This window comes from Alligator sinensis, unplaced genomic scaffold (assembly GCF_000455745.1).
Source record: "Alligator sinensis unplaced genomic scaffold, ASM45574v1 scaffold265_1, whole genome shotgun sequence".
Taxonomy (NCBI): Eukaryota; Metazoa; Chordata; order Crocodylia; family Alligatoridae; genus Alligator; species Alligator sinensis.
The window spans coordinates 356354-367997 of record NW_005842961.1 but is presented as its reverse complement, the minus strand read 5'-3'; the positions used below and the strand labels follow the sequence as shown (position 1 = coordinate 367997).

Sequence of the window (11644 nt, the reverse complement as noted above, 5' to 3'; positions counted from 1 at the left end):
CCCCCCCGGCTTTTCTCTCTCTCTCTCCGTCTCACACACACACACACACACACACACACACGCCCCGTGTCTCATAGTCACACACTCCCTCCCCTGGAGCTTCACCTGCCCTCTCACTTGTGCCCTGTGCCTCACACACACACTCCATATCTTGCATGTAGCATTGCACACGCACTCTCATGTGTCTCCCCCTTATCTCCCATGCTCTCTTATGGTCCTGCACACATGGAATCACACACACATGCTCTCATCCCCAGTATCTCACACACACACTCACCTCCAGTATCACACACATACTTACCCCCAGTATCACACACATACTCTCACCCCCAGTATCCCACGCACTGCTCCTCGCTCAGAGCCCAAAGGCCCTGGCCGCTCCCTGGGGCCGCTGACACCGCCCACGCTCTCAGCCTGTGCCCGGGCTCAGTCCCCTTCCCTGCTCTGTCTGACACCATGCTGCACTCCCTGCAGGCACCAACATCTGCTCCCAGAGCAATGGGGGCTGCGAGCAGCTGTGCCTGTTCCGGGGCGGGGGCCGGCGAACATGCGCGTGCGCCCACGGCATGCTGGCTGAGGATGGTGTGAGCTGCCGCGACTATGATGGCTACCTGCTCTACTCGGAGCGCACCATCCTCAAGAGCATACACCTGTCGGACGAGACCAACCTCAACGCGCCCATCAAGCCCTTTGAAGACGCCGAGCACATGAAGAACGTTATCGCATTGGCCTTTGACTACCAGGGTGGGGTGCAGGGTGCCAGCCGCATCTTCTACAGCGACATCCACTTTGGCAACATCCAGCAGATCAACGACGATGGCACCGGGCGCAAGACCATCGTGGAGAGTGAGGGCGCCCATCCCCTCTGCTCCCTGACCTCCGGGGCCTGGGGAGGCCAGGTTTCGGAGACAGTGGGAGTGTTCCTAGTGCTTGCCAGCTCCCTGAATGGCACCTTCCTCGTGCCCATGGCTCATGCCCGTCGTGCAATAGTGTGAGGGAGCTCATGTGGGTTGGGCAGTAGGGAGTGGGGCCCTTGGTCCCTGGGGCTTTGAGACAAGCATGTACTTCCAGCTCCCTGCACAGCACCTTCCTCGTGCCCAGGTCTCTCACCTGTTGTGTGACAGTGCAAGGGAGCTCATGAGGAAGGTCCCCAGGACACAGAGGCTGGTGCTTGCTCCCTGCTTCCTGCCTGGTGTCTTTCCCAGTTACCTGCACATGTGCATCGCACTCATCGTGCAAAGTAGCTCACAAGGGCCGGACAGGCTATAGCACTTATACCTTCTGAGGCCGAAGGTCACGGCCGTGAGAGCACGTGGGGGCCCAGTTCTGATCTCTGGCTTCCACCAGTGCAGCCAGGAGCAGAATTTGGCTTCTGGGACATCATTCTCAGCATGGGGGGGGGCGCTAGCGGAGTGTCAGGTACCATCATCTCACCCCTCCCCTCTGCCCCCCAGACGTGGGCTCAGTGGAGGGGCTGGCTTACCACCGGGGCTGGGACACGCTCTACTGGACCAGCTACACCACATCCACCATCACGCGGCACACGGTGGACCAGAGCCGCGTGGGCGCCTTCGAGCGCGAGACTGTCATCACCATGTCGAGTGACGACCACCCCCGTGCCTTCGTGCTGGATGAGTGCCAGAAGTGAGTGGGGCGGAAGGGGGTGCCACAGCCAGGCCCCAGCTCCTGGCCACGCAGCCAGTGGGACAGATCCTTGCCAGGTGCTGGAGATGCCTTTGGGGAGAAAAAGGGCCCCGCTGTCCTGGCAGGGGTGCGGGGGGAGCCTGCACGTGCTCAGGGTTGGCTCAGCCCCGTGTCCCCCCACCCACATCCAGCCTGATGTTTTGGACCAACTGGAACGAGCAGCACCCTAGCATCATGCGGGCCACACTGGCAGGCGCCAACGTCCTCATCATCATCGACCAGGACATCCGCACACCCAACGGGCTGGCCATCGACCACCAGGCTGAGAAGCTCTACTTCTCTGATGCCACGCTGGACAAGATTGAGCGCTGCGAGTACGATGGCTCCCACCGCTACGTGAGTCATGGGGTGCAGGGGGCTGGGACTCAGGGGGGTTGCCTCCCCCTCCAGCCCTTGGTGCTGACAGTGCTGTGGGGCGTTGGGGCAGGTGATCCTGAAGTCAGAGCCGGTGCACCCGTTTGGCCTGGCCGTGTACAGCGACTACATCTTCTGGACGGACTGGGTGCGCCGCGCCGTTCAGCGTGCCAACAAGCACATGGGCTCTGACATGCGGCTGCTGCGCGTCGACATCCCCCAGCAGCCCATGGGCATCATCGCTGTGGCCAACGACACCAACAGCTGTGAGTCTGGGCATGGGGGGGGCACCCTCACCCCTGACCCCTCTCCTGGCACCCTGCATGGGGGGGATTTACCCCTGCCCATCTGCCCTCAGTGCTGCCCCTAGTAGGTGCGGGGGGGGTCTTGTCCCACCAACCCCCTCCTGGCCCTGGTGGCTCTGCCACCTGCCCCCCCAGCCTGTGCCACTTCTCTCCCCCACTCTCTCCAAGGGTGGGGGGGCTCGGGGGTGGGTATAAGGGTGTGGGTGCCTCGATGGAAGTGTGTGCCAGGCCTGGAGGGATGCTGGACACCCCCTGGCCATGTGTATGACTCTGCACCCCCTCCAGGTGAGCTGTCCCCGTGCCGTGTGAACAACGGGGGCTGCCAGGACCTGTGCCTCCTCACACCCCGGGGGCAAGTGAACTGCTCGTGCCGTGGCGATCGGGTGCTGCAGGACGACCTCACGTGCAAAGGTGAGCGCAGGGAAGGAAGTGCCTGGGAGCTGAGCTGGGGCTGGTGGCTGACACCTGGTGCTTGGTGCCCCCGCTGCAGCTTCCAACTCCACTTGCAACGTGCACGAGGAGTTCGAGTGCGGCAACGGCGACTGCATCGACTTTGCGCTCACCTGCGACAGCGTTGCCCACTGCAAGGACAAGTCGGACGAGAAGCAGTCCTACTGCAGTAAGGCCCCGCCAGGGCTCGGGGTCCCATCCTGGTCTGGGGGTGCAGCCAGGAGGGGTCTGCGAGTCCGGACTCCCGGGGGGAGGGGTGGGGGCAATGGAGCAGGAGGGGGCTGCTCAACCTGAGCTATTCCCCCCCACCCCACGGACACTCATAGTGGGGTTGGGAGCCCCATGGACCCTGAAACCCTCCCTACACCTCGTGCCCCTCCTCCACCCCTGCAGGCAGCCGCAAGTGCAAGAAGGGCTACCTGCACTGCATGAACGGGCGCTGTGTGGCCACGCGCAACTGGTGCAATGGGGTCGACAACTGTGGTGACAACTCCGACGAAGTCCCATGCAACAGTGAGTGCCCCCTGCTCCCTGCCGGGCAGGCCATGGTGGCCCCCAACCACGGGCATGGAGCCTCCATGGTGGCTGGGCAGGCCTCCAGCTCAGCCACATGACAGGAGCAAGGCGTCCTGCTTCCTGCCACTAACGCCATAGATCCCGCGTGCAAATATATCCCTTGGGGTACTACCCTGGGCTGGGGTGTGCATATATGTGCACACATGGGCTTGCATGAGGATGTCTTGTGTGCACATACATGTGCCCTGAAGCAGGCGAAGGGCATGGCCCTGGTTTAGTGTGTGTGCATCTGTGCATGAGTGTGCAGGGGGGCATGGCATGTGTGCGCCTGGCTGTGGTGCATTGCCCCCAGGGCAGTGTGCATGCACATGTGAGCACACGTGTGCGAGTGAAGAGCTCACAGCACTGGTCTCTGCCACCCCCCGTCCTGCAGAGACCAGCTGCGCTGCCACGGAGTTCCGGTGCCGTGATGGGAGATGCATCGGGAACTCGAGCCGCTGCAACCAGATCATCGACTGTGAGGATGCATCCGACGAGATGAACTGCAGTGAGTGCCCACCCGAACTCCCCCGACCCTCCAGCCCCATGTCTGGTGCCTCCACGCGGGCCTGATGTGGCTACTGCTATGCGGTGGGGACGCGGACACTTGGGAGGGGGCTGCAGGGCACCCCTGGCCGGCAGGAGGTGCAGGGCGGGCAGAGCCAAGGGCTGGATGTGACCCCAGGAGGGTACAGGAACGGGGTCCTGGGGTGGTGGGAGTGGGGGGGGGACGCATGTGCACTGTGGGGGTGGGAGTTTTGGAGGTGCTCTTAGGTCGTGTGTAATGCACGTGGGAGATGTTTGCACTCTGTGAACGACGTGTGTGTGCTGTCTGTCGTGCCTGAGCTGCGTGTGTTTTGTGTACATGCATGTAAATTCCACGTGTGTTCTTGTGCGTTCTGTGTGCATCTGTGCGTGTACACTCCATGTGGATGTGCTTCATGAAAGTGCACTGTGCATGGGCTCTGTGTGTATGCGTGTACACTCCATATAGGCACGCTCTATGTGAGGTGTACATGCACTGTGCGAGCGATGCGTGGTTTCTGTATGTGATGTGTCTATTCTGTGTGTGTGTGTGTGTGCACAGTCCGTGTGGGCGTGCTCCATGTGTGGTGCACACGTGCTGTGCAGGTGACGTGTGGGCTCTGCATGACACGCACCACTCTGCGATGTGCGTGTGCTCCATGCACAGCATGTGTGCTCTCCATCTGCAGTGCCTGTGAGCTGTGTGTGCACTCCGTGTGCATGCGTATAAACTCCATGTGTGTGCATTTGCCTTCTGTGCGTGTATGTGCGCTCCTTGTGTGTGTGCATGGTGCTTGTGTGCGTGCCCCGTGTGCATGCGTGCGTGCTCTCTTCACAATACATGGATGCTCTGTGCCTGATCTGCACCACTCTGGGAGGCTTGTGTGCTCTGTGCACGGTGTGTGGGGGCTGCGTACAATGTGTGTGCGACGTGTGCATGTGCCCGGGGCCCTGGCAGGCCCCACCCTTCACGCTGGGCCCCGGGGCTGGTTCCCTGCAGCCGCCACCGCCAGCAGCAGCTACTTTAAGCTGGGGGTGAAGGGCATGACGTTCCAGCAGTGCGAGCACACGTCACTGTGCTACGCCCCGGCCTGGGTCTGCGACGGCGCCAATGACTGCGGCGACTACTCAGACGAGCGCAATTGCCCTGGTACGGGGGGGCATTGCCAGCCTGGGGGACTCAGGCTGACGGGGGGCGCGGGGCAGGCAAAGCTGTGCATGCAAGGGGCCCTGGGGGAGGGGGTGCCTCCTTCCTGTGACATCACTGGGCCCCCTGTGACATCACTGGGCCCCTCCCCCCAGGCATGCGGAAGCCCAAGTGCCCGGCCAACTACTTTGCCTGCCCCAGCGGGCGCTGCATCCCCATGTCCTGGACCTGCGACAAGGAGGACGACTGCGAGAACGGCGAGGACGAGACCCACTGCAGTGAGCTGCGCTGGGCATTGTGGGAAGGGCTTGGAGGACTCATTGAGGGAATAGAGCAAGGCATTGTGGAAAGGGCACGGAGGCCAGGGGGTGGGGGGAGACGGAGCAGGGCATTGTGGAAAGGGTGTGGAGGACCCTTGCAGTGCCTGGAGTTGGGGCAGCAGGGCATCATGGGAAGTTGGGGGTAGGGGGTCTCTGATCTCTGGAAGGTGGGAGGGTGGGGGACTCTGGCCCAACCTGGCACGGCCCTAACGTAACGCCTCGTCCCCCCCACAGACAAGTTCTGCTACCCCGTGCAGTTTGAGTGCAAGAACCACCGCTGCATCTCTAAGCTGTGGGTGTGCGACGGCGCCGACGACTGCGGGGACGGCTCCGACGAGGGCACCCACTGCCGTGAGCGCTGCCGGAGGGGGTGGGGGGGCCTGATGCCTGGGTTCTCCTCCTAGGCCTGGGAGGGGAGTGGGGCGCAGCAGTTAGAGCCGCAGGGGGGTGGCAGCGAGGACACCTGGCCTGGGAGGAGGTGAGGCCTAGTAGTGGGAGCAGGCGCTGACCTCTGCCCCCTGTTCCCAGGCCTGACGACCTGCAGTGCTGGGTCCTTCCAGTGCCCGGGCACCTACGTGTGCGTGCCCGAGCGCTGGCTCTGCGACGGCGACAAGGACTGCGCCGATGGTGCCGACGAGACCCTCGCTGCCGGTTGCCGTGAGTGCAAGGGCGGGGGGAAGGGGGGCTCTGCCCACCAATCGTGGTACCCCTGGGTTCTGCACTGTCTGCCTGTGTGCACACACACACACACACCTGTACACACACATACACGTGGGGGGCTGGGCTCTCAGGGGACAGCCGGGACACCTGGGTCCTTTCCTGCACGGCCTCGGACGAGGCCTGCCATACCTGTTTCCCCCAGCAAGTCAAGGAGGGCGGGGGGGGCCGTGTGGCGCTGATGACCCGCGGTGTCCCCCCCCACAGTGTACAACAACACATGCGACGAGCGGGAGTTCATGTGTGCCAACCGGCAGTGCATCCCCAAGCACTTTGTGTGTGACCACGACCACGACTGCAGCGATGGCTCCGACGAGTCCCTGGAGTGCGGTAGGTGCCATGGGACTGTGCCCCCCCCCAAGCAAGGGAGGGCTCCTGGCAGGTGCTGTGGGAAGGGGGGCATTGGGGAGCCATGCCCGCCGCCCCAGAGGCTCTGGGGGTGTGAGGGGAGCTCCGGGCCTGACTGTTCCCCACCCCGCAGAGTACCCGACGTGCGGCCCCCACGAGTTCCGCTGCGCCAACGGGCGCTGCCTGAGCAACGCACAGTGGGAGTGTGACGGCGAGTTCGACTGCCACGACCACTCGGACGAGGCACCCAAGAACCCGCGCTGCACCAGCTCCGGTGTGTGCCAGCCTAGGGGAGGCACTGGTGCCTGAGCCAGCTGCCAGGGGGCAGCACTCACTGTGCACATGCACACAGCCTCTCACAAACACATGCCTATACACAGATGGCCTCACGCACACATATATGCACCTACAGAGCCTGACATGCATGTGCCTGTGTGCACACGCACACATACACACACTCATGTGCACACAGTCCCACATACAGATGCATGCACACACACATGCATGCGTGCACACACATGCACGGGCATACACAGCCTCACATACATATGCATGCGCATGCACACACAGCCTCGCATGCACATGCATGCATACACACACACACATGGCCTCGCATGCTCCAGGCTCTGCCTGCCTGGGGCACAGTTCGGGGGCCACAGGGGGTTGTGGGGGCTGACATCAGGGCGCCTCCAGTGACACCCCCTCCCCCCCACGGCCTTGTTGCAGAGAGCAAGTGCAACGACTCGTTCTTCCTGTGCAAGACGGGGGCCTGCGTGCCCGAGGCACTGCTGTGCGACGGCCGTGCCGATTGCGCTGATGGCTCCGACGAGCTCAATTGCTTCATCAATGAGTGCCTCAATCGTAAGCTCAGCGGCTGCTCCCAGGACTGTGAGGACCTGCGCATCGGCTACAAGGTTGGCCCGGCTGAGAGCATGGGGGGTATGCACATGTGCGTGCACATACACATGGCCTGGCATGCTCTAAGTCTTTCCCATGCCAACTATGTGCGCATACCTGCACACATGCACACGGCCTGGCATGCTCCCAGCCTGCCCATGCCAGTTATATGCGCATGCACATACACAGCCTGGCATGCTCCTGGCTCTGCCTGTGCCAGCTATATGCACACATGCATGCATGCACACACGCACACACGCACACACCCCTCACATGCTTCCTGCCTTACCCATGCCAGCCACCAGGGGGCAGCACATACATGTGCACACACCCATAGGCACAAGCTTCCAGCCCTGCCTACTCCAGCCACCAGGGGGCAGCACGTGGGGGGGTTGCACCTGCACAAACATGGCCCTGCACACTTCTGGCCCTTCCCACACAAGCTACCAGGGAGCAGCAGATACACACATATTTGTGTGCATGTGTGTGTGTGCAAGAGAATGTACATGCTTGTGTATGTACACACACACACACACGCACACATACAGCCTTGCACTCTCCCGGTCCTGCCCACATTAGCCACCAGGTGGCAGCATACACACGTGCACATGCGCACACGCACAAACACAGCTTCACGCTCCTGGACCTGCTCATGCCAGCCCCCATGGGGCAGCACATCGTGGAGCAGCTGGGGCGGGGGGTGGGTGGTGCAGAGCTGCGCCTTGCAGGCCCCCAGCAGGGTCACCCATCCCATGGCACACTGCACGTGCGTGTGCTCACACTACCCAGGCCTCTTCTCACCAGTGTTGCGTGCCCCCATGCCCAGTCTGTGCCAAGCAGTATGCACTGGTGCACGCAGTCCCATGTAATGTGTCCAGGGCACTGCTCGCACCTGCACACATGCTCGCTGCTGGGCACCGTGCATGCGCTCATGGGTGCACAGTGGGGTGGTGCGGGGGGGCTTTGCATGAGGGCTGGCATGGCACGCCCTGATCCTGCAACCCCCACAGTGCCGGTGCCGCCCTGGGTTCCGGCTGAAGGACGACGGGAAGACGTGCGTGGACGTGGACGAGTGCTCCACCACCTACCCCTGCAGCCAGATCTGCATCAACACGCTGGGCAGCTACAAGTGCCTGTGCCGCCAGGGCTACCGCCTGCGGCCCGACAACCCCACCAGCTGCAAGGCCGTGTCCGGTGAGCCTGTGTGCGTGCGTGTGTGGGCGCCTGGAGACCTGTGTGCACATGCGTTTGTGGACATGCATGCCTCTGTGTGCATAGGAAGGCAGTGCGTGTGCTTCTGAGTGTGTGTGTATGCCTGTACATAAATGTCTGTGCACATGTGTGTGTATGCATAGGTAGGCATGTGTGTGCACATGTGTGTATGTATGCCTGTGTGTGTATGCATGTGTGGGCACATGTAGGCATGTATGTAAATGTGTGTGTGTATGTGTGTGCATGCACACAGGCGGGCAGTGCATGTGCCTGTGGGTGTATGTTTGTGCAGGCACATGTTGGCCTGCATGTGCATGTGTGTAAGCATGTATGTACGTGATAGGCATTGTATTTGTGTGCGTGTGTGCCTGTGCGGGCACATGTAAGCATGTATGTGCACATACGTTTGCATACGTGTTTGCCTGTGTGTGCATAGGTAGGCACGTGTGTGCACATGTGTGTATGCCTGTGTGGGGATGTGTAGACGTGTGTGCGCACAAGTGTGTGTGTGTGCGCCTGTCCAGGTATATGTAGGCATATGTGCATGCCTGTGTCCACAGGTAGGCATGCGTGTGCACAAGGGTGTATGTATGCGTGGGTGCACCCAGGTAGACACGTGCGAGCATGTATGTACATATGTGCATGTATGAATGCATGCACATATGTGCCTGCCTGTGTGTGCATGCATGAGCGTATGTTCACATGCACACGTATGTCCACATGTATGCCTGTGTGTGCACAGGTGAATGTGCACAGTTGTGGTGGCATGCCCAGAGCAGATGCTGTGTTTGGGCCCGATGCCCTTGGGCTCCACAGGCCCCATTCAGGGGGTACTGAGCTCCTTGCCCTGCTCGTGTTTGTGGGGGGGAGGGATCCTGCTGCCCCTGCACTCCGCAGAGGCCACAAACAGGCACGCGTGCATCTGTGCATGTCCTGGTGGGGGCACGATTCAGCCCAGCTGACCCTGGCATCCCCTTGCAGGTGATGAGCCCTTCCTCATCTTCGCCAACCGCTACTACCTGCGCAAGCTCAACCTGGACGGCTCCAACTACACACTGCTCAAGCAGGTGGGCCTGGATTGCTGGGTTCCCTTCCCCACTGCAGATAGCCGGGGCGGGGGGTCTCGCACATAGCAACTGGGGCCTGGACTCCTGGGTTCTCACCCCAGCACTGCAGCTGGCCTCAGCATGCCCCTGGGGGTGCCTTGCTCCCCACCCAGGCCCTCAATTTCCCCCTGCACCCCCGGCAACCCCGGGAGTCAGGGAAGTGCTGAGCCATAATACATCCACCCTGGGGGGCTGCAGGGCCTGAACAACGCGGTGGCCTTGGACTTTGACTACCGGGAGCAGATGATCTACTGGACCGACGTGACCACGCAGGGCAGCATGATTCGGCGCATGCACATCAACGGTAGCAATGTGCAGGTGATTCCCGATCCCCCTGGGCATGATCCCTGCCCCATGACCCCAGCCACGGGCAGTTCCTAGCCTGAGACCCGCCGCGCTCATGGCATGGCAGGGGTGGCTGGGCCCTGATCCCAGCTCTGACCCGGCGTTGTTGCCGCCCCCGCAGGTGCTACACCGCACAGGCCTCAGCAACCCAGATGGGCTGGCCGTGGACTGGGTGGGAGGCAACCTGTACTGGTGCGACAAGGGCCGAGACACCATTGAGGTGTCTAAGCTCAACGGAGCCTATCGCACGGTGCTGGTGAACTCGGGTCTGCGCGAGCCCCGCGCCCTCGTGGTCGACGTGCAGAACGGGTGAGAGCTGGGGGGGGGCATTTGCTTCAGGGGGTGCCCCCAAAATCCCCTGCAAGCCAACCCCGGTGCCCTCACTAAGCCTGGAGGCACCCTCCCTCCTCGCACCACAGCTTGGGACCCACCCAGCTAATGCCAAGAGCTTGGGATCCCGGCAGGATGCTTGCTACACGTTACATGTATTACGCAACGGACTGGGGAATCGCGTGATAAATTTAGCCCGGCCATACATGCAAAGTAACTAGCATGTGATGAATGGAGGAATTGTGCAATAAATTTACGCTGGCCATTCATGTAAAGTAATTAGCATGCAATCAACAGGGGGATCACGCAATAAATGTACGCTGGCCACACATGAAGTAATTAGCACGTGATGAACAGGGGAATCGTGTAATAAATTTATGCTGGGCACATATGTAAAATAATTAGCATGTGATGAACAGGGGAATCGCACATTAAATGTAGGCCAGCCACACATGCAAAGTAATTAACATGCAATGAACTGGTGAATCGCTCAATAAATGTACACTCACCACATGTGCAAGGTAATTAGCACATAGCATCTCTCTAGCTGGTTTCTCTCCAGCTTTAATTGAACGTGTAGCAGGGCCCTGGGTTCCTCTCCCCAGCCTTGTAATGTCCCAGCTGCCCCCTGCCCCCTCCATGCCTCAGTTTTCCTGCCCATGCAGCGAGTAGTGCCAGGCCAGTGCCGTAGGCTCTGACAGGCCCCTGTCACCTGCCCCAGTTACCTGTACTGGACAGACTGGGGCGACCACTCCCTGATCGGGAAGATTGGGATGGACGGCACCAAGCGCAGCGTGGTCGTGGACACCAAGATCACGTGGCCCAACGGCCTCACGCTCGACTACATCAATGGGCGCATCTACTGGGCCGATGCCCGCGAGGACTACATCGAGTTTGCCAGCCTGGATGGCTCCAACCGGCACACAGGTGCGGGGCTCCTGGGTTCAATCTTCCCCGTGTGTGTGTGTGTGTGTGTGTGTGTGTGTGTGTGTGTGTGTGAAGAGGGGGGTTCTCTGAGGCATTGGGCCTGGAGCTGGGGGCCAGGACTCCTGGGTTCTCTTCTCCACTATGCGGGCAGGGGTCTAGCATGTAGGGGCTGGAGGGCACCCTCAGCCCCGTGCCTGACCCTAGCACATCCCTGTTTACCTCCTTTCCCTTCCCTGGGCCCCTGGCAGCCCCATGAGGTCCGGGGACCAGCCCCAGGGCTCCCTGTCCCATGGGACCCTCCTGGCGCTGGGTGGTGGGGGAGGCTGAGCGGGGACCCCCCAGCACTGAGCACCGCCCGCCCATCCTGCAGTGCTGAGCCAGGACATCCCGCACATCTTTGCC

At 61.4% G+C, this 11644-nt stretch overlaps 1 protein-coding gene across 1 annotated transcript in view; it reads left to right on the top strand.

Moving 5' to 3' along the window:
* LRP1 (LDL receptor related protein 1) overlaps positions 1-11644 on the top strand; it is a gene marked incomplete at its 5' end in the record, with an annotated part of 92779 nt that overhangs the window by 53903 nt on the left and 27232 nt on the right. Inside the window, 21 exon segments of the mRNA XM_014526103.2 lie at positions 475-846; positions 1455-1644; positions 1836-2040; positions 2132-2324; positions 2649-2774; positions 2854-2982; positions 3207-3326; positions 3763-3876; positions 4894-5043; positions 5196-5318; positions 5595-5711; positions 5889-6017; positions 6285-6407; positions 6559-6699; positions 7152-7339; positions 8333-8516; positions 9516-9601; positions 9839-9958; positions 10107-10294; positions 11037-11242; positions 11613-11644. The exon segment at positions 11613-11644 is cut by the window's right edge and continues 18 nt beyond it. Of these exon segments, the coding sequence (XP_014381589.1) occupies positions 475-846; positions 1455-1644; positions 1836-2040; positions 2132-2324; positions 2649-2774; positions 2854-2982; positions 3207-3326; positions 3763-3876; positions 4894-5043; positions 5196-5318; positions 5595-5711; positions 5889-6017; positions 6285-6407; positions 6559-6699; positions 7152-7339; positions 8333-8516; positions 9516-9601; positions 9839-9958; positions 10107-10294; positions 11037-11242; positions 11613-11644 (3236 nt within the window).